The following is a 22,273-nucleotide window of genomic DNA, read 5'->3' as shown; positions in this document are numbered from 1 at the left end:
CAGGCTGGGATCCCTCAGGTTCAGCACCCGAGTCCGAATCCCAGACTATCACAGTGCCAGAGAGGGGCACTTGACAATGTGAGCAGAAACTAGCCTGTCACATGAAGGCAAAGCTCGCATCCTTTGCTCCACCAACTTTTGCCTCTGACCCAGAAGGGAACATGACCTTCAGGCTGAAGAAAGGTCCCCCAGCCCTGACCTGGTGGCTAAGCTGTAAGCCTGAGACCTTCCCGGCTCTAGGGTCGCAACTTTCCATCCCAACCTCCTCCTCTCTTGCCATTCCCAGGTTTCCAACACCCCTCCCGGCGAGGAGGAGTTTGAGGGCTCCGGCTTCGATGGGGATCTGGAGTCTGGCTCTGGAGGCAGCTCTGGCTTTGGTGGCGGGGACGACGACGGCGGGGATGGGAACGGCAACGGGGATGAGGACGACGAAGACAGCGTGGTCTACTTCTTCCTGGAGGAGAGCACAGGCTACATGCAGCCAGCCTTGCAGTTCCTGTCCATCTTCCACACGCTGGTGGCCTTCCTCTGCATCATCGGCTACAACTGCCTGAAGGTGCCGCTGGTCATCTTCAAGCGCGAGAAGGAGCTGGCGCGGAAGCTGGAGTTTGACGGCCTCTACATCACGGAGCAGCCGGAGGACGACGACATCAAGGGGCAGTGGGACCGCCTGGTGCTCAATGCTCCGTGAGTCCATCTGTGGGGAGAGGAGGGGCTAAGCAGCAGCTCCTCCCCCTCTGGGCAACAGCCCCGCCTCCTAAAGGTTCAGAAAGAGGGGAGAGGGCTTCCCAGAGTACAACTGGGCTAAACCCTCCTCGGGGCAATAGGGCAAAACCAACTGGCAAGGAGGTTCTGGACAGGCCAGCACCGCTTGGCACAGGGCACCTGTCATTCAGCTCGGACACTGAGGTCCAGCTCCGCGGGCCTCCTGGCAGTTCCCTCCCTGCAAGAAGTAAGGTTACAGGGAACCAGGCAGAGGGCCTTCTTGGCAGTGGCACCCTGCCTGTGGAACGCCCTTCCGTCAAACGTCAAGGAAATACAGTGGTACCTCGGGTTAAGTACTTAATTTGTTCCGGAGGTCCGTTCTTAACCTGAAACTGTTCTTAACCCGAAGCACCACTTTAGCTAATGGGGCCTCCTGCTGCCGCCGCACCACCGCTGCACAATTTCTGTTCTCATCCTGAAGCAAAGTTCTTAATCTGAGGTACTATTTCTGGGTTAGCGGAGTCTGTAACCTGAAGCGTATGTAACCTGAAGCGTATGTAACCTGAGGCACCACTGTAAACAACTATCTGACATTTAGAAGACATCTGAAGGCAGCCCTGTTTAGGGACGTTTTTAATGTTTGATGTTTTATTGTGCTTTTAATATTCTGTTGAGAGATGCCCAGACTGGCTGAGGAAACCCAGCCAGATGGGCAGGGTATAAATAATATTTATTTATTTATTTACTTATTTATTTATTTATTTATTTATTTGCCATCACAAGATGCGGCGGTGGCCAAACAAGTTTGCAGAGGAGCAAAGGGGCCAGGCAAAAACTCATGGTGGGATATTGCCTGTTGATGGCTCTTATGCCACGGATAGCTAAAAGAAAGCCTCCTTGTTCGGAGAGGGCGCTGTGGATAAGTGCAGGGGAAGGCCAGCCCTTGCACCCAGGCTTGAGAGCTTCCTACTTGAGCTGGCCACTCACAGAAACAGAAAGCTGGGCTGAGTGGGCCAACGCAACAGGTTGGAAGGCTGAGAGTCTTTATTAAACAGACATGATTCTGACAAGTGAGGAGGAAGGTCCAGAGTTGCCAGTTAAAGAGTGGGGAGGGGGAGAAGATTGGCTGAGTGAAGAGGGTCAGGTGGAAGGACTTTTGGGGAGAAGTGGGTTTTGCAGAGGGAGGGAGGGAGGGAAATGGCCCTGGCAGGTCAGGGAGGCTTCATCGGAGCAGGAGGAACGAATGGTATTCTTAATGGGTTTTGTCCCCCTCTTCTCTCCCCTTGCCAGGTCATTCCCAAGCAACTACTGGGACAAATTCATCAAGAGAAAGGTGAGATCTTCCACCATTGTCTAGGCTACAGAAACAAAGGCCTTGGGCTCTCCTGATCTAAGGCAGAGGTGGTTAACAAGATGGAGAGCCCATCTTTTCTTAACCACATCCCCCCCTCCCTCCCTCCAGGTGCTAAACAAATACGGTGACATCTACGGGCGGGAGAGAATTGCAGAACTACTGGGAATAGATCTGGCCAGTCTGGAAATCACAGCGCAGAACGAGAAAAAAACTGAGCCAGACACGTCTCTCATAACATGGTGAGGAGGATGGGCAGAGCTGGCAGTGGGGCAAAGGCGAAGCTGCTTGGGCCTATGCTTCCTAAGCGTGGGACAAGGGGGAAGTGTGGACAGGCCCTTTGGGATGCACGTAGCAAAACGGAATGTATGAATTTACATGCACAGTTGCACAGAGCTTCCTCCTTATCCCCCCTTTCTCTTCTGCTAGGATTACCTCTATTGACATCAAGTACAAGGTCTGGAAATTCGGAGTGATCTTCACTGACAACGTGAGTGAGAAAATGCAGTTAGAGGGTTGGGGGGCGGGAGGTTCAACTGTTCAGTATTTATGCCAATTGGTGCCACAGCCTGGCAAACACTGGCTAAAGGGGAGGGATGCCATTCGGACCAGCACAATCCCCACTGTAAGCAGGGGGAGATGCGAGGGCTTCGCCTGCAAGGGGAATTCCCTATCTCTACATCTAAGACAGTTCAACATAATTCAGTGCCCAGAGAATCCTAAGGGTAAAGGTAAAGGTAAAGGGACCCCTGACCATTAGGTCCAGTCGTGCCTGACTCTGGGGTTGCGGCGCTCATCTTGCTTTATTGGCCGAGGGAACCGGCGTACAGCTTCCGGGTCGTGGCCAGCATGACTGAGCCGCTTCTGGCGAACCAGAGCAGTGCATGGAAACGTTGTTTACCTTCCCACCGGAGTGGTACCTATTTATCTACTTGCACTGGTGTACTTTTGAACTGCTAGGTGGGCAGGAGCTGGGACTGAACAACGGGAGCTCACCCCGTTGCAGGGATTCGAACCACCGACCTTCCGATCGGCAAGTCCTAGGCTCTGTGGTTTTACCCACAGCGCCACCCTCGTCCCATAGAGAATCATAGTTCTCCCCTAAAAAGACAGAAGCAGAGATTCTAGACCTCATACTTGCAATGAAAAGGCTGCATACACCTCTCTATCCCGCCTGGGGCGGCGCGTGTGCCCTGTGCCCAGGGGCGTGGCCAGCCACCCGCAGGGGCGGGGCAAGCCGGGGCAGGATGCTTGGCAGGGAATCTGAGGAGTCTGCGTGCCTCTTCCCACTCAGCCGCCCTACAGCTGGGGGGGAGGCGGCGGGCAGACCTTTTGAGGCAGCACGGAGCCTGCGGACGCCCGAGCCACTGTGTCACTCCCAGGAGAGACACGTGGTTCTGGTGCACTGCAGGCCCCGCGGTGAGTGCTGCCTGCCATTTTGTCACTCCCCTCAGTGGTGACACCCGGGGCGACGCACCCCCTTCCTCCGCCCCTGCGTCTACTGTCCGTTTCCTTCTGCAGAAACAAAAAGTGCCCAGATATCTAAATTGCTTGAAAACCAGAATAACTGAATCAGAATAAAACTAATCTAGTTGACTCAGATACTGATGTTGTGGAGTTCTGAACGTGTATTTGGCTGGGCAGGATCGACCGTTTGTTTGTTTGTTTATGATCCTTCATCCGAAGATCACAGGGCAGTTTACAATATAAAAACACAAAAATCCGTACCATTGTAATGAACCAAAACAATACCCCCCACCCTACCAAGTAAAGTCCTGGTCAGCGGTAGGTTTTCAGGTCGGAGATTAGCAAGTGAGGAGAACACAGGCCAACTCCCACCCCACCCTGAGTGGGGCATCCTTCCAAGCCCTATTCTTAGTGGATGGTACTCACCTGTGATCATCTTTTGCCTCGTGAACTGGCAGTAGAGTAGAAGTGGCTGGTGGGGTGGCCCGTGGGCTGGGAGCCATCTGATGCTGCAGCCCTGCATCTGCTAAGCTGAGAGGACGGCATCAAAACCTTCCACCCCTTTCTCCCAGCCTGGGTGTCCCACTATGCCCTCGCTCTCCATCCTGCCTCTGTCTCAACCCATCCGTGTCTCTCCCCGCTGCAGTCCTTCCTGTACCTCTTCTGGTACATGGTGATGTCCGTTCTCGGCCACTACAACAACTTCTTCTTCGCCTCCCACCTCCTGGACATCGCCATGGGCGTCAAGACCCTAAGGACCATCCTCTCGTCTGTCACCCACAACGGCAAACAGGTAGCGGGGCTGTGGGGCGCTCACATCAAATGGGGGAGCCACCCTGGCTCATGGTACGCACCCCTCCCACCCCTTCGCCTTCCTCACTGTTTTTTATTTATATATACTGTGCAATGCCAAAATTTGGGTTTCACATCTGGAAAAGCCGATTGCACAACCATTAAGACTGAAAGTCATTCCCCACAGCTGCCTAAGTCTCCTCCTCACCAAGTTCCTTCCCTAGCAATCTGAGACTGCACCTGTGTACCTGCCTTTGCTCCTCCCACTTCACGCGTCTCCTGGTTTTGGGAGACCGGGGGGAAGGGAGCTGGTTGCAGGAGGAGGAGAGGACCTCCTGGCTTCTTCACCAGCCTGACCCATCTCTGCTTCTTGCCCCTCCCTCCTCTCCAGCCTCTGCTTCTGCCTCTACTTCTGGACTGCTCTCTGCCACCGCCTCTTCCCGCTCACTAAGCCCTGTTACCTCTTCATCTTCCGCCTCCCAGTCTGCTCCCTCTGACCACTCATCCTTGCCCCACCACCACTCCCCGGGCTCTGAGCCTTCTTCCCTTGGGAGTCCCCCATCCGGTTCCTCCCACCACTCCTCTGTGTCCAACCAGTATGACATCTGGGACATCATTTGCTGCATGATAATGGACCTCCTCTCACATGTGTGGCCTCTTTCTCCCCCAGCTTCTAATGACGGTGGGGCTCTTGGCCGTGGTCGTCTACCTCTACACCGTGGTCGCCTTCAACTTTTTCCGCAAGTTCTACAACAAGAGCGAGGATGAAGATGAGCCTGACATGAAATGTGACGACATGATGACGGTAAGACAAGGACAGAGGCTTCCCATGCTTTTTTGGCTTTGTCCCCCCCCCCAAAAAAGGGCTTAAATCTGTTGGAAAGCGGCTTTGCTTCCTACAGCGACCGCCCACGTTCCCTGGGCTCTGCCATCACTTCTGGTCCAGCAGGTGCAACAGGCTGCTGATACAATAGGAGAACCATTTTGACTCCCAACAGATGCCGCCGACTTTTTCCTAAAGCCGGCGAAATTTGGGAGGGCAAGAATGTTCAGGGAAGCTCAAGTGGAGAGTGCAAAGAGCGTCTCAGTGTCCACACATCTCTTGTTGCAAGAGCAGGGTGAACGTCAGACTGCCACTGTCCCCAAGTGGGGCGGGGCCAGTACTTAATGTTTAAGAAACAGATCCTGGGCGTTCAAGTCTTTCTGGAAATGCCAGATTGGGAGGGGGGCGGATTCATATGAGACAACTCCCCCATTACTACCCAGCAGAGAGGAAAATGTAAGATAGTTTTCCATGTTGCCAAGGTGACACGGTCAGAAATGCTGCCTCTTAGGGAACATTCTTTCATATGTGGTGGACTTGTGAAAGGGTAAAAGAGTATTGGGAAATGATCCATAATGAATTGGGGGGGGGTGTTTAAAAGTACTTTCTAAAAAAAACCAGGGTCTTTTCTGTTGGGCATAATTCAAACTGAAACCCCCAGGTGTCAACAAAAGGTTATTTATGTATGCCACTACTGCGGCCCATGTTCTGTTAGCCCCCAAATGGAAAACGAGTGAGGTCCTAACCAAAGAAGTGTGGCAGCTTAAGTTGACAGAATATGCACAGCTTGCAGACTTAACATAGAGAACAAGAAGAACATAGGTTTAGAGAAGACTGGAAAACGTTTATGAAGTATATGGGAAATAACAGTGTACGACTGAAAACGCTTTATTAAGATAAATTCAACTGTGTAAATAAGTTATGATGGATGTTATAATGGAGTGCTGAATGGTATAGTTTCTGTAAAATATGCAGGGATTTATGATATGTAAAATGAACCATGGAAAGAGAAGAAGAGTGTTTTAAGGATGTTTAAATGAGTGCTTTAAATTGTAAAACAGAAAATTTAATAAAAAATTATATGTGAAAGAAATGATGCTGAAGAAGCCTTGCGTATGCGACGCCCCCTGAGCTTCTCCCTCCCTCTTCCCTCCTCTCCTCCACAGTGTTACCTGTTTCACATGTACGTGGGGGTGCGTGCTGGCGGGGGCATCGGTGACGAGATCGAGGACCCGGCAGGTGACGAATACGAGCTTTACCGCGTCATCTTCGACATCACCTTCTTCTTCTTTGTCATCGTCATCCTGCTGGCCATCATCCAAGGTAGGTCCCGTGTGGGTCATGGTTATTATGTCCCATGGGGGTGTGGGGCGGAGTCTGCGCCAGGGCTCCTGAACTCTGTCTTCCTACCTTTGTGACTTCCTGTCCACCAGGTTTGATCATTGACGCCTTTGGGGAGCTGAGAGACCAGCAGGAGCAGGTGAAGGAGGACATGGAGGTAAGCTGGTCTCCTCCTTCCTCTCCTCCATTCCCAGCCATAGGAGGGTGGGGGGCGAGCCGGCAGCTTCAATCAGAAAGTTATCACAGAGAAGGTTGTCTGTCAGGGAGGCTCCCTGGCCCGTGACCAGGTATTTTGTGGGACTGGGGAATCCACGCAAAACAGCCATGACATAAATATACTTTACCTAAGTACCGTATTTTTCACACCATAGGATGCACTTTTTCTCTCCTAAAAAGCAAGGGAAAATGTGTGTGCGTCCTATGGAGCGAATGCAGGGGGGAGGCAGTCGGGAAAAGCCCCCAAGAGCCGCACACAAGCTCCGTGCGCTCTTGCGGGCTTTTCCCCAGGAGGGAGAAGGGACTGACTGGCCACATCAGTTGCTTCTCCCACCTCCCAGAAAAGCAAGGAGAAGCCGCGATCTCTTTAAAGGGGTTGTACGGCTTCTGCGGGCTTTTGCGAGAGGTGAGGGAATCCCCCCACCTCCCAGGAAAGCCAGAAGAAGCCGTGCAGCCCTTTTAAAGTGTGCGCGGCTTCTGCCGGTTTTGCGAAAGGTGAGGGAATCCCTCCACCTCCCAGAAAAGCCAGGAAAGCCCTGCGCAGCGTCTCCCGGCAAGGAGAGGCTGCACGGGGCTATGGATTCTTTAGCCCCACGCAGCCTCTCCTGGGGAAGCCAAAACAGAGAGCAGGATCCATCCCGCTCGCTGCGTTGGCTTGGGGAAAAATATTTTTTTCTTGATTTCCCCCCCTAAAAACTGGGTGCGCCCTATAGTCCAGTGCGCCCTATGGTGCGAAAAATGCGGTATATAAACTGCATATATCTCCAAAAGTAAAATGCCTTTTCTTTTTAGCAAAAGGTGAAAAGGAGGGGCATGAGGCATCCCCTGGGAGGGAACACAGACATGGTCAACTCTGGGGACTCCTGATAATCTTCACACTGCGGGAGGAAGGGATTTCATGCATGGAAACATAGAAGGACAGCTCAGCTGGTTAGAGCAGGGGTCAGCAAACTTTTTCAGCAGGGGGCCAGTCCACCATCCCTCAGACCTTGTGGGGGGCCAGACTATATTTTTTTTGGGGGGGGGGGATGAACCAATTCCTATGCCCCACAAATAACCCAGAGATGCATTTTAAATAAAAGAACAAATTCTACTCATGTAAAAAACACGCTGATCGTCCGCGGGCTGGATTTAGAAGGCGATTGGGCTAGATCCGGCCCCCGGGCCTTAGTTTGCCTACCCATGAGTTAGAGCAGGGATGTCCAACAGGTGGATCGCAATCTATTGGTAGATCCCCATGAGGTTTTGGTAGATTGCGGTCGATATCTGGCTCCCTTAGCGTGGCTAAAACTGACTCCTGCCCCGCCCTGTTGTATGATTTCTGCAAGGGAAGACAGAGCTTCCTCTGCGCTGCTGTTTTGATCCATAGCGATCTTTTTGTGAGTGACTGTACCCCTTTGTCCCTTGCCTTTGTTCCCCAAAAACGGAACTTCCTCCCCCCAAAAAGCTTTTTTTAACCCCCCAAAATTGAGCTGAACCCCAAAAAACTAGAGTAGATCACTGCCAGTTTTTAATTCTGAAAGTAGATCAGTCTCTTGAGAGTTGGCCACCCCGGGTTAGAGCATGGTGCTGATAGCACACGGTCACAGGTTTGATCCCCATAAGGGACAGTTGCACATTCCTGGATTGCGGGGTGCTGGGCTACAGGATCCTCAGGATCCCTTCCAACTCTCGGATTCTGTGATTCTGTGGCTTCAGTTGGGGTTGGGGTTGGCTTGACCCATTGTGGAGAGACAGGACCCTAGCTCCCTCTTTGCCTTCAGCTGTCTTCTCACACTGTTGCTTCCATCCTGGCAGACCAAATGTTTCATCTGTGGAATCGGCAGCGACTATTTTGACACGACGCCGCACGGCTTTGAGACCCACACGCTGGAGGAGCACAACTTGGCAAATTACATGTGAGCAGCTGGCTGGGGAAGCGGGGATGTTCAGGGGATTCCAACCAAACTGGAAGCGGGTGGGGGGGGGGGATTCTCTTCAATGTTCACTGATTCATCCCACGTCCAGAACAGACATCGAGCTAGTTGTTGCTGCCTTCAATCCACATTGTGCAATCGGTTGCATTTCCCATGCTCTGTTTGTGTTGAGTATCCTACGCATTGCAATTAATGGGGTGGAATAACTGTGGAGAAAATATAAATCCCTGTGGACCCAGGTATGGGTGAACAGCTAAAAGAAATAGCTGGGGGCCTGGATTCAAAATGCAAGGAGCCCCAGGAGCAGAGTATTCAACTCACAAATATAAGCAGCACAGAGAAGTGGTAGGAATAGAAGTTGTTAGACCTTTCTTATCCCATTTGCAACGCTCCCCTCTTTCTATCCCTTTCACATGCAACAGACCACATACTGCTAAGTAAGTTTTAAATGCTTTACTTACAGATTCATAGGTCTGATACATGCAGCGTTCCATGCAGCCGCAAGAAGAAACGCAGGCAGAATATTCTTGGATAGCAAGCTCACGTACATCCTTTTTAATGGAGTACATAATGCAGAGAGAGAGAGAGAGAGAGGAAGTAGAAAGGCTTCACTTCCTCCCTCTCTGGAAGTGAAGGGATGTGACCTAGCTGATTCTATCTAGCGATACAATTCTACGGTCCTTTACCCCTTTATGCACAAACTAGCAGTCACGCATAGTTATCTTCCACAATTACAACACAATTTATTATTTCAGTTTCACAAATTACCTAATTTAACCACAAGATAAATAACATAGTTTTTGGCAGAAGCAGTGGCGTAGCGTGGGGGGTGCAGGGGGGGCGGCTGCACTCGCAGCTCTCTGCCCCCTGCTAAAATCCACGGGTTAGGGGGCGCAAATTATTTGCCTTGCCCCGGGTGCTGGCAACCCACGCTACGCCACTGGGCAGAAGATAAACTGCAGTGGAAGTTTTGCTACAGCTGTGACAAGCACAGGGTGCAATGGAGAATGAAGCCTTCTTACCTCCCTAGTCAGAGACAGAGGCCCCTCCAAGCTCAGTAGCTGCAGTCCTGGTTCTCCTTGACAGGCATAATGTGATAAGCATGGGGGGCTGGGGGCTGTTTTAAAGGGCAAATTCACCCATGCAGGTGTGTCTCATGGAATGCCCCAACCACACACACACACACAGAGAGAAAAGAGTTGCGCTTGAGATGGTACAGAAGCCACCTGCCACAGGTATTTAATATGTGCAACACATCCCTTGACGTTGCACCCATCAAGTGATGGCTACACCTGCGTGAACTTGCACATCGTGCGTGGGAAGAACCAGGAACGTCTGTTTGGCAAGCAGAATGGGGACGGGTGTCACGCCACCCAGCAGCTGCCCTTGCAAGGGGTGAGGGAAGCTGCAACTGGGAGCACAGGAAGCGTACTGGCAAATTATCCTCCCCCCCCCCAGCATCCCCTTCTCTATGCTGGTCAAGAAAAGCCTTGCATGCAAACAGCAACCCTTATCAGCCATGAAGCAGCCTCTCCAAAAAGCTTTCCACTCCCCGGGTGCTGCAGCTGCAAGCGTGGCAAAGGGGCTGCCGATCTCTTAGCTGGGAGCCAAGATTTCCCCAACCTGCATTCCTGGCATGGAAGGACGGAGAGATTTGGGGGCTCTTTTCCTAGCACGGGACACGGGTGACGCTGTGGGTTAAACCACAGAGCCTAGGACTTGCCGGTCAGAAGGCCGGCGGTTCGAATCCCTGTGACTGGGTGAGCTCCCGTTGCTCAGTCCCAGCTTCTGCCAACCTAGCAGTTCAAAAGCACGTCAAAGTGCAAGTAGATAAATAGGTATTGTTGCGGCGGGAAGGTAAACGGCGTTTCCGTGCGCTGCTCTGGTTCGCCAGAAGCAGCTTAGTCATGCTGGCCACATGACCCAGAAGCTGTCCGCTGGCTCCTTTGGCCAGTAAAGCGAGATGAGTGCCACAACCCCAGAGTCGGTCACGACTGGACCCAATGGTCAGGGGTCCTTTTACCTTTACCTTTCCTAGCACAGGACCTGCCTCTTCCCCAAAGCAATGGACTAAAGGCAGCCTTTCTCCAACCGGGATCCTCAGATATTGTTGGACTGCAACTCCCATCATCCCTGGCCACTGGCCCTGGCAGCTAGGGATGGTGGGATTTGTAGTCCAACTACATCTGGGGACCCAAGGTTGAGAAAAGGCTGGATGAAGACCTCTGTAGCTCAGCCTCTGACCTCATTGCTTTCTGCCTCTGTTCCCTCTACAGGTTCTTCCTCATGTATCTCATCAACAAGGATGAAACGGAGCACACTGGCCAGGTGAGGGGGAAGCCCTAATCTTAACAGAAGTGGAGGTAGGGGAGAAGTGACAGGCACCTGTCACTTTAAGGAAGGGTCAGTGGGGGAACCCAGGCCCTCTCTGTCTGGCCCATAACTGTCAACCTTCCCTTTTTTTGTGGGAAATTCCCTTATTCCAGCGCCACTTCCCGCTGCTATTACAGATTGTTAGATATCCCGTAGACTGTCCCCAGGACAGGTGAGGCTGCTGATCCCTTATTTTCGAGGCTGCTGATCCCTTATTTTCAAATCTGAAAGTTGACAGCTATGGTCTGGCCCTCAGCACCCTATTTGGACCCTGAGTGTTTCTGCCTTGCTGGACTTTGTCCTTGAACTCTGACCATGCCTCTTACTTGCTCGGCGGAGAACAGGGAGGAGTGTGAGCGTGCGCAGAAAATTATTATTATTATTACTATTATTATTATTATTATTTATACCCCGCCCATCTGGCTGGGCTTCCCCAGCCACTCTGGGCAGCTTCCAAAAAAATATTAAAATACTGTAATACATCAAACATTAAAAGCTTCCCGAAACAGGGCTGCCTTCAGATGTCTTCTAAAAGTCTGGTAGTTGTTGTTCTCTTTGACATTTGGTGGGAGGGTGTTCCACAGGGAGGGTGCCACTACCGAGAAGGCCCTCTGCCTGGTTCCCTGTAGCTTTGCTCCTTGCAGTGAGGGAACCGCCAGAAGGCCCTCGGAGCTAGACCTCAGTGTCTGGGCTGAACGATGGGGGTGGAGATGCTTCTTCAGGTATACTGGGCCTTTGAGGCTGTTTAGGGCTTTCAAGGTCAACACCAACACTTTGAATTGTGCTCGTAAACGTACTGGGAGCCAATGCAGGTCTCTCAGGACCGGTGTTATGTGGTCCTGGCAGCCACTCCCAGTCACCAGTCTAGGATTACTTGCAGTTTCCGGGTCACCTTCAAAGGTAGCCCCACGTAGAGCGCATTGCAGTAATCCAAGTGGGAGATAACCAGAGCATACACCACTCTGGCAAGGCAGTATGCGGGCAGGTAGGGTCTCAGCCTGAGTACCAGATGGAGCTGGTAGACAGCCGCCCTGGACACAGAATTAACCTGCGCCTCCATGGACAGCTGTGAGTCCAAAATGACTTAACAATATTATTCTCCTTTAAATTTTTTCTTATCCGAATTAACTTCCCTCCACCCCTCTTCTGGCTTCACTGGGATGGAGCCCCCAGTGTTTTTGCCTTGCTGGGCTTTGTCCTTGAACTCTGACCATGCCTCTTACTTGCTCGGCGGAGAACAGGGAGGAGTGTGAGCGTGCGCAGAAAACCGTGGTGTACGAGAGGCTAAGTTTTCAATTTGTCCCTCCTCTCACTTTTGCCCCTGGCCCCACCCACTGTTGGCATTTAGCCTTCAGAAAGTTGCCCAGAAGGCAAACCCCCCCCCCCCAAACACCTCCTGATTCATTCCTTAAGGCAGCTCACTCGCCTTTTCCAGAGGCAAAAGGTTTGGGATAGAGAACTGGTCGTTGGAGGCAAGATGGGGAAAGAGGGAGCAGAACTTTGCCCCCCCCCCCAGCCTAGTCCCATGTCAGGGGCAGCACCAAGAAACCGTAAAGGCAGCTGCAGTAAGTAGGGCGTGTTGAATTTTTCAGCTTTTCACATTCCAAAAATAAGGGGTGCTAAAAAGCTGTGACGTGGCTTGGAAATTCAAAAGATAAGTTTGGTTAAATTAATATAATTTACTTTTGCATGGTAGGTTAAACGTGTGCGAAATTGCGCAGAAATAATTAAAAATGATTGCCAAGTACTTGCATATTAATTTTATTTATTTATTTATTTATTTATTTATTTATTTAGCATTACCTGACATTTTCAGAAGGTAAAATTAAAATTCTTTGGTTTTTCCGAAACCAGTTTATGTGCTGCTTTTCAAACGTAGACTTTCCAAGCCAAAAACGGTCCGATTGCAAAAGAAACCGGCAGGTTTAAATTCCTCACACCCAGAAAGATATTTTTAAGACCTGAATAAATTTGCAAAAAATGGAAGTTTCACACCCTAAACCGCCCTACCGTTGCAGGCCACATGCATCTGAAGACGTCTTTCGAAACAGGAGCGGGAGGCGGGCAATAGTTTTCGAGCACAATTCAGAGTGTTGGTGCTGACCTTGAAAGCCCTAAACGGCCTCGGTCCAGTATACCTGAAGGAGTGTCTCCACCTCCATCGTTCTGCCCGGACGCTGAGGTCCAGCGCCGAGGGCCTTCTGGCGGTTCCCTCACTGCAAGAAGCAAAGCTACAGGGAACCAGGCAGAGGGCCTTCTTAGTAGTGGCACCCGCCCTGTGGAACGCCCTCCCTTCAGATGTCAAAGAGATAAACAACTACCAGAGTTTTAGAAGACATCTGAAGGCAGCCCTGTTTAGGGAAGCTTTTAATGTTTAACAGACCACTGTATTTTAATACTTTGGTAGAAGCCGCCCAGAGTGGCTGGGGAAACCCAGCCAGATGGGTGGGGTATAAATCATTTATGATGATGATGATGATGATGATGCCCTCCTCCCCATTGGTTTTTGGGATGCTGCCCTTTCTCTTAGTCCATCTCAGCGGCCTCTTCCTCTGTTCCCACAGGAGTCCTACGTCTGGAAGATGTACCAGGAGCGGAGCTGGGACTTCTTCCCGGCCGGCGACTGTTTCCGCAAGCAATATGAAGACCAGCTTGGCTAAAGGCCCCCTTCCACGCCCTGTGCCCCGGAGGAGGCACCCGCTCTGGGCCCACCCGTCTTCCCTCGCCTTCTTCCCCCCTGCCCGCGGCAAGGGGGAGGCAGGCAGCAGCGATGGTGCCTCAGAGTGGGGGTGGTGGGGGTGGCACACCTGATCCGACCTTTTTCCTTTTCCAAAAGTGTTGTGCAAGAGCAAGGGTGGTGCGGGGGCTGCCTTGCCCGCCACCGCCTTTATATCCCCCCCAACCCTCCCCCTTCCACAGCCAGGCCTGGCTCTCTCCAGACCCGGCGAGTATTTCTGCCCTTTGGAGAAAGAAAGCGATCCGCTGGCTCAGGGCTGCGCATGCCGGCTTGTACCCGGGGCCGCCAAGAGTTCCGCACCCGGCCAGTAACTCTTCCCACCCATTTCCCGTCCCGTGGGGGGGTCCATGCAATACTTCCCTTCTAGGGTCAAAGGGCTCCCCCACTTTCAAGTGCCTTTTATGGACTCTTTCCCCAAGCCAAGAGGGGAGGGTCTTTTGGGGGGGGGGAGCCAAATGCTATTTTAGATTCATGAGGAGGAGAAGGAGAGTTATTTTGCTGCTGTCTGTCAGTTGTCTAGCAATCAGGCGGGGGCGCTGCAAGCTTGTGAGTGCAGGAGGGAGAGAGGGAGGTGTGGGCACCCTGTTCCAGGTTCCCAAACATGGGGGGGAGTTGGGGTTGCCAGCAACGCAGCCCCCCCCCCTGCTTCCGTGCCCCTTGCTGTGTTGCCCTCCCCTTAAATCTGTGTCTCATCTGTGGGGCTCGTGCTATTTATGGTTTGTGTGGTGCCTGGGCTCCTCTGTGCCAATGGAGCTGGGGGAGGCATCCTAGAAACTCTACCCCAGTGTGTGTGTGTGAGAGGGCATTGGGGGGGGAGCCGGGGGGGCACCAGGATTTGATTGTGCATCACACTCCTTTCCTGGAAGCAGTGGCCCCTTTCCCCTCCTGCCCGGATCCATCCTGTTACCCTCCATGTCTACTGCCAGTGCCAAAACAAGCCAGGCCTGTTACTGGGGGGGTGGGCGGGGGGGGTGCCACTCTGTCCCCTCCCCCGCCCCTCACCAGGCCAGCTTGGTTCCCTGCCAATAAAACCATAGATTGCTGCAACTGGCCGACGAGTGCGTGTCTTCCTTGCGTGCAGCCAATGAAATTCCTTTCTAGCAACACCTGGTTTCTAACAGCTGGGTTGCCAGGTCAGAAGCATCCCATGCCCTGAGATCTAGGGGGTAGCCCCTGATGATGCCATGGGGTGAGGAGGCCCTAGAGGTAGAGGTGAATTTGGAGAGGGAGGTGGAGGAGGAAAGACACCCCCAAACCCACCCTGAGTGTCTATGCTAGAATTTGCAGCTGGCTCCTGCCCGTCTGAGGGACGCGGGTGGCGCTGTGGGTTAAACCGCAGAGCCTAGGACTTGCCGATCAGAAGGTCGGCGGTTCAAATCCCCGCGACGGGGTGAGCTCCCGTTGCTCGGTCCCTGCTCCTGCCAACCTAGCAGTTCGAAAGCACGTCAAAGTGCAAGTAGATAAATAGGTACCGTTCCAGCGGGAAGGTAAATGGCGTTTCCGTGCGCTGCTCTGGTTCGCCAGAAGCGGCTTAGTCATGCTGGCTACATGACCCGGAAGCTGTACACCGGCTCCCTCGGCCAGTAAAGCGAGATGAGAACCACAACCCCAGAGTCGGCCACGACTGGACCTAACAGTCAGGGGTCCCTTTACCTTTACCCTTTACCTGCCCATCTGACTCTTGCAAGCTGCATGCACAGTCTTCTTAATTATTATGTTGTTATTGGAACTCTCCCCACCCTAGAGAGTCAAGTCCTCCGCCTGGAGAGGGTTAGGCAAACCTGGAGATTTCAGGTCAGACCTGGAGGTCCGGCAAGCCCAGGACAGACGGCCACAAACACACATGCAGCCTCTCCCTGTCTTTCCGAGCTGCACAAGGCTGGTGTCAGTTCCTGCTTCTCACTTCCCGATTGGCATTCCCAGTTCTTGATTTGGTTCAGAGGTGCAGCCTGAATCGGTCCTCAAATGGCAAAGCCTGTCGCTGACCAGCCTGCATCCAGACTCCTTGCACCAGCCCTCCCAGTCCCTTTGCCCACCCTCAAACGGAAGGGCTCCCCGACATGGTTGGCTCATATTTCATGGTACTCCAGTGCTCCCCAGTTGTTTTCCTTGCACTGCGCCCGCTCCGAGGAAAGCAACAAACGAACGCTTTTTTAAAAAAAATTTGCTTTTTTACTGGCGGGTGTGATACGTAAAAGGAAGACCCATGAAACCAGGAGGTTGGTGTGTCGCTCTGCGCCTGTTGGGAAGGGGGCCACAAGGCAGGCCCAGTGGCCCTGAACGACACAACGCTAAGCGGCCCTTGACCAGTGCTGAGACAGGCTGGCTCCTCTCACCCACTCACCCCCCAGCTCCTCCTTTAAGGCTCTCCATGCCTGTGAGGGTCGGAGACAGGGAAAGGGTGGCAGGGGGCATTTTGGCACACATGCTCCACTTGTAGGCAGGATGGGGGGCAAGTGTCATTCTGGCACGTAGAGGTTGCTGGCAGAGTTCGGATCGCCCACAGGCCGGGTCTCTAACACGACAGTGCTGGCAGAGGATGGAAAAAGAAGAAGACGAAGAGTTTGGATTTGATATCTGCTACCCTAAGGAGTTTCAAAGTGGCTAACATTCTCCTTTCCCTTCCTGCCCTACAACAAACACTCTGTGAGGTGAGTGGGGGCCTGAGAGACTACACAGAAGTGTGACTAGCCTAAGGTCACCCAGCAGCTGCATGTGGAGGAGCAGGGAAGCGAACCCGGTTCACCAGATTACAAGTCCACCGCTCTTAACCACTACATCACACTGGCACAGGGCACAGGTGAGCGGCTGTTTAGATGGTGGTCTTTTTGAGGGGGCAGGAGGCTTCTGCCATCACAGGGGGCCGCAGACTGAGACTCCCTGCATGAACCTGCCCAAGATCGTGGGGTACACCCTCCCAGATGGGCTGGCACAGCTGCTCAGGGAGCCCAGTAAGCCGTGAAGGTTTTCTCAATCGGGGCAGACCTGGATAAAGAGTCCAGAATACCCATGGCACAGAATAAACACTAGTGATGCTCAAATTCAATGGACACCCCACAACACAAATAACGCATGGATGGGGGAAAAATGTGGTGGCCCCAACAAAGAGGGGCAATACTCCCAACCACACAACCACCCATATTTTTTAAATGAAAAATTAAATAGAACTGGAAGGGGCACGGGGGCTTTGATGGGTACCAAGCAAAGTGCCAAGGTGACCAAAGGCACATTGGGGTCCCAAACCTAGATGGTGGTTGTCATTGCATCTGCTATATACAGATAGAGTGGTGCCCCGCAAGACGAATGCCTCGCAAGACAGAAAACTCGCTAGACGAAAGAGTTTTCCGTTTTGGAGGTGCTTCACAAGACGACAATGTCTTGCGAGTTCCTGCTGGTTCCCCCCCCCCCCTTTTTCTAAGCAGCTAAGTCGCTTATCAGCTGATCCGATCAGCAGATAAGCCGCTAATAGTGCTAAGCCGCTTATCAGCTGATCCGATCAGCAGATAAGCGGCTAAAAGCCGCTAATAGCGCTAATCCGCTAATCCTTCAATGGGCTTGCTTCGCAAGACGAAAAAAACTGCTAGACGAAGAGAATCACAGAACGGATTCTTTTCGTCTTGCGAGGCACCACTGTAAAATTGGATCCCTCTGAAACCTACCTGGAGGTTCCTATTGAACGGAAAGTCCAGCGCTGATCCTGCACCTCCTGTTGTAACTGAGAAGTCGTGGGGTTGTGTCAGGATTATTATTATTATTTAATGTATTTGTTTCCCACCCTTCTCCCAAGCTGGGATTCAAGGTGACTTGCACCATTCAAAAACATCATTGCAAAATTTAAAATGTAATAAAAGAAAAACCAGTTTTAAAACAATAATTAAAATTCTCCAGAACCCATTTAGAACCAGCAATTAAAATCTACTCTGCCCTGATGGCAGCCCAGTGGTCGGCACTATCTGCTCCTCGGTTTTGCAAAGGCCTGTCTGAGCAGAAAGGTCTCAGCCTGCCAGCAGAAGGAAAACAAAAGGAGCCAGTCTAAGTTTGCTTGGGAAGCAACAACCAGACCTCAATCCCTTTAACCTCGTGCCAAGAATCTTATACAGGGGTCAGCAACCTTTTTCAGCCGTGGGCCAGTCCACCTTCCGTCAGACCATGTGGTGGGCCAGACTATATTTTGAAAAAAATAATGAACGAATTCCTATGCCCCACAAATAACCCAGAGATGCATTTTAAATAAAAGGACACATTCTACTCATTTAAAAACACTCTGATTCCCGGACCGTCCATGGGCCAGATTTAGAAGGCGATTGGGCCGCATCTGGCCCCCGGGCCTTAGGTTGCCAACCCCTGATCTTATACCTCTGGGATCAAGTGTAGGGAAACGGGGGCACACCCTGGATGCAGATAAGAGGACTATTCTAATGCAACAAGCAGGGTAAAGGGTCTGGGAGAAACGGGAGGAGCAGCTACTGAGCTGGAAACTGTTCTGCAAGGATACCCTGCAAGGTTGGCGTTTTGTTGCTTGATTTACTCTCATTTCTGCAAAAACAAAATGTAGAGAGAGCGACAGCAGGGGAGGGCGGAAGATGGAGGGTTCCAGAAAGAGGAAATAAGAACCCACTTAGCACCTTGGCCTGACAGAACGTCCACAAGAAAACAGGGGAAGAAGGGGTTTGAGACTGCGGGAAGTGAGGAATTCACCCTCCCTCTATGGACCTTTGGCCTGGTCTCCCAAGAAGCCCTGCTCTGACACAATGCTGGAAGGAGGGATTCCTCTGTACCTGTCCTGATCCAAGAGGCCACATCTGCACACCGTGACACCAAAAGGCGTGCACACAGTTCCGCACCACCGCTGTGAAGAGAAAGAGGCAAAAGTGAACTCAGAGTCTGTCACAGTCGCCTTCCCCAATTTCACTTGGGATGCCTCACACTGGGCTTGGAGATGCAGCTGTTGCAGGAATTTATGTATAGGTTGGGGGGGTTTGCCCCTCCAGCAGATATCGTGCACACGCAGCCCACTACCAAAATCAGCACAATCGCTTTTGTGACTTTTGTGATTTGTCCCCACAAAACACTTCGTCACAGTTTCTTCCTGCCTATTCAAAGGGCCTTTGCTGCACGATACCAAATGTAAGAATTCACTGATAAATGGATCTATGTACCGGCTCACTGGGAAAACTTCAGAAATTCATATAGACAGGTGAGCTCAGCTACTCAGCAGCCCCTCTGCCTGAGTGATAATCACTGGCATCCTGATACCTGAGGGCCAGACAGGTAGCCAGTCCAGAAATAACAAACCCAGATGAAGACAAAAGGGTGTGATTAACTTGGCTGGGAAACAGGGAAATGTAAATATCTCTTTTGTTACACTTGATGGGTGTTTGGTGGAGGGCAAGGGGGGCCATGGGGCAGGGTCCAGGATGCTCAGATTACAGCCACCAGACCTCCCCTTTCATGATGTAACCGTGATGTAGTGGGGGGGGGGGTAACATGGGGATTTCCTGCCAACCTAGCAGTTCGAAAGCACGTCAAAGTGCAAGTAGATAAATAGGTACCACTCTGGCGGGAAGGTAAACGGCGTTTCCGTGCGCTGCTCTGGTTCACCAGAAGTGGCTTAGTCATGCTGGCCACATGACCCAGAAGCTGTACTCCGGCTCCCTCGGCCAATAAAGCGAGATAAGCGCTGCAACCCCAGAGTTGGTCACAACTGGACCTAATGCTCAGGGGTCCCTTTACCTTTACTTAACATGGGGATGAGCAGCTAATAAAAGTTTGGGGGCTCTTTTGTTTGGGGCTTCCATCTTGTTCCACCTGGTGGCAGGTGGGAGTCCTGTCGCGACAGTCTTCAATCAAGACCAAGCCTACTGGCTGCTGCTTTGCTCTGGTATTCCTGGCTGGTGTCCTTGTCTTTTGTCCAAGGGAGCCCTCACATTTCTCCGTTAACACAGCTTTCTCTGGAGTCGGGAGGAAAATCTTCCGAAGTAGCACTAACATCCTCAAGCTAAAAGGGCCTAACCCCAAAGCTTAACCTAGCACAATATCTTGCGCAGCGATCAAGCCACTGCGTGGCCCAGAGAGCACACCATCCCAAACAGAGAACAGGAATGAAGGGGCAGCAGGTTGGGGGAAAATAAATCGTTTAGCCCTTCAGTTAACAGCTGCCACCAAGACGCTCTGGGGAACCAAAGCTGTTGGTATCAGGACCCTGACACACAACTTTCTCTGGGACCCACTCAGAAACAACTTGGAAGAGAAGGAGAAGAGAACATAGGCTCCAGGTAAAGCAGAACAAGGAACGCGGGTGGCGCTGAGGGTTAAACCATAGAGCCTAGGACTTGCCAATCAGAAGGTCATCAGTTCGAATCCCCGTGACAGGGTGAGCTCCTGTTGCTCGGTCCCAGCTCCTGCCAACCTAGCAGTTTGAAAGCACACCAGTGCAAGTAGATAAATAGGTACCACTCCAGCGGGAAGGAAACGGCGTTTCCGTGCGCTGCTCTGGTTCGCCAGAAGCGGCTTAGTCATGCTGGCCACATGACCCGGAAGCTGTATGCCGGCTCCCTCACCCAGTAAAGCGAGATGGGCGCCGCAACCTCAGAGTCGTCCGCGACTGGACCTAACGGTCAGGGGTCCCTTTACCCTTTAAGCAGAACAAGCAGGTGGGGGGGCTGGAGAGGGCAGGCGGAAGGGACCCACCGACTGACTCCACCGCCACGTCAAAGGCGAGTTCTGGGGGGCACGGAAGCAGTCCGCCTCCGAGGCTGACAAACCGGAGACTCCCTGGGGAAACAAAGCAGATAATAATAATAATAATAATAATAATAATAATAATAATAATAATAATAATAATAATTTATTTATACCCCGCCCATCTGGCTGGGTTTCCCCAGCCACTCTGGGTGGCTTCCAACAAAGTATTAAAATACAGTAGTCTGTTAAACATTAAAAGCTTCCCTAAACAGGGCTGCCTTCAGATGTCTTCTAAAAGTCAGATAGTTGTTTATTTCCTTGACATCTGGTGGGAGGGCGTTCCACAGGCGGGCGCCACCACCGAGAAGGCCCTCTGCCTGGTTCCCTGTAACTTGGCTTCTCGCAGTGAGGGAACCACCAGAAGGCCCTCGGAGCTGGACCTCAGTGTCCGGGCAGAACGATGGGGGTGGAGGCGCTCCTTCAGGTATACTGGACTGAGGCCGTTTAGGGCTTTCAAGGTCAGCACCAACACTTTGAATTGTGCTCGGAAACATACTGGGAGCCAATGTAGGTCTTTCAAGACCGGTGTTATGTGGTCTCGGTGGCCGCTCCCAGATCGTTTTGGTGCCTGCAAGAAAGCACGAAGGTGACACTCTGCCGACGCACCAACCGCCTCCTCTCGCTGTACTTACTGTTCATCAGAACCATCACCGTCTTGCTGTCCAGCTGCGTCACCTGGACCGGGCCAGTACACAAAGGTTCTGTTGAGAAATGTGTTTATATCTATATCTATATCTATCTATATATATATATATATATATGGCATTTTGAGTTTCATGGCAGCCAGACCAGCTCTTGCTTGGTCGGCAAACCACACACCCTGCTCCCAGTCCTTGTTCTCTGGGCATGGGTATAGCCGGGGGGGGGGGGCTGGATCCACAAATATTATTGAAAAGCATTGAAAACACTCAATTATCTGGGGTTCCGCACCCCACCCACTCCGTCCAGCAAAAGCATACCTCCTGCAATTTCCTATTTATGGGGTATTTCCCCCCGCGATTTCCCAAGGAAAGCTCCACAACTTTGGTTCCCCCCCTCCAACAAAAATCCTAGCCACAACCATTCTGGATTAGAATACAGCCCCTCCAGCTCTGGATCTCCCCGCAGCCTGATGCTTTTGCAAACACACACACACACACTTGCAAGTGCTCTTACTGCTGCCGTCATCGATGAACCAGGAAGTGAGGGAATTGAGGTTGATGATCTGGAACTGGACTGCCTGTCCTGGGGGGCCCTTGGTCACCCCGATACAGACCACTGGATACTCCTCATTGGGGGACGTCAGCATCTCAAAGACCGGAAGCGGCGAGGGCAGCGGGAAGTCGAAATACTGGGAAAGGAAGTGAAGGGTACTTGGACAAGCCAGCAGAAGTAGCCCTGCATGGAGAGTGGCTGCCATCGTCGAAGCCACCTAAGGTTACCAGATTTTTTTCAATGAATCCGGGGACACTTTAAATAAAATAAATAAATATTACGTTCGGGATGTATGGAAGTGAGAGCTGGACCACAAAGAAGGCTGATCGCCGAAGAATTTATGCTTGTGAATTATGGTGCTGGAGGAGACTCTTGAGAGTCCCATGGACTGCAAGAAGATCAAACCTATCCATTCTGAAGGAAATCAGCCCTGAGTGCTCACTGGAAGGACAGATCGTGAAGCTGAGACTCCAATATTTTGGCCACCTCATGAGAAGAGAAGACTCCCTGGAAAAGATCCTGATGTTGGGAAAGATGGAGGGCACAAGGAGAAGGGGACGACAGAGGACGAGATGGTTGGACAGTATTCTCGAAGCTACCAGCATGAGTTTGAC

The 22,273-nt window shown here is 51.9% G+C and overlaps 2 protein-coding genes across 12 annotated transcripts in view; one reads left to right on the top strand and one right to left on the bottom strand.

Moving 5' to 3' along the window:
• RYR1 (ryanodine receptor 1) overlaps positions 1–14,768 on the top strand; it is a 208,177-nt gene extending 193,409 nt beyond the window's left edge. For all 11 annotated transcript variants that reach the window (XM_083515697.1, XM_083515696.1, XM_083515703.1 and 8 more), the window contains 11 exons: positions 287–687; positions 1,996–2,038; positions 2,168–2,298; positions 2,486–2,546; positions 4,170–4,316; positions 4,986–5,120; positions 6,305–6,461; positions 6,572–6,636; positions 8,493–8,593; positions 10,888–10,939; positions 13,549–14,768. In XM_083515697.1, the coding sequence (XP_083371823.1) occupies positions 287–687; positions 1,996–2,038; positions 2,168–2,298; positions 2,486–2,546; positions 4,170–4,316; positions 4,986–5,120; positions 6,305–6,461; positions 6,572–6,636; positions 8,493–8,593; positions 10,888–10,939; positions 13,549–13,644 (1,389 nt within the window). In that variant the 3' untranslated portion in view covers positions 13,645–14,768. The remainder of the gene's footprint in view (positions 1–286; positions 688–1,995; positions 2,039–2,167; positions 2,299–2,485; positions 2,547–4,169; positions 4,317–4,985; positions 5,121–6,304; positions 6,462–6,571; positions 6,637–8,492; positions 8,594–10,887; positions 10,940–13,548) is intronic.
• Positions 14,769–15,870: 1,102 nt separating this feature from the next.
• Positions 15,871–22,273, bottom strand: part of MAP4K1 (mitogen-activated protein kinase kinase kinase kinase 1) — a 68,613-nt gene continuing 62,210 nt past the window's right edge. Inside the window, exons 27-32 of the mRNA XM_083515821.1 lie at positions 21,621–21,795; positions 21,098–21,166; positions 20,412–20,495; positions 18,500–18,570; positions 17,381–17,436; positions 15,871–16,250 (exon numbers count right to left, since the gene is read on the bottom strand). Coding sequence (XP_083371947.1) covers positions 16,181–16,250; positions 17,381–17,436; positions 18,500–18,570; positions 20,412–20,495; positions 21,098–21,166; positions 21,621–21,795 — 525 coding nt within the window. The 3' untranslated portion in view covers positions 15,871–16,180. The remainder of the gene's footprint in view (positions 16,251–17,380; positions 17,437–18,499; positions 18,571–20,411; positions 20,496–21,097; positions 21,167–21,620; positions 21,796–22,273) is intronic.

The sequence above is a fragment of the Podarcis liolepis genome (assembly GCF_965112155.1).
Source record: "Podarcis liolepis genome assembly, chromosome: 7".
Lineage (NCBI taxonomy): Eukaryota > Metazoa > Chordata > Lepidosauria > Squamata > Lacertidae > Podarcis > Podarcis liolepis.
This window is presented reverse-complemented; position numbering and strand designations above follow the sequence as displayed.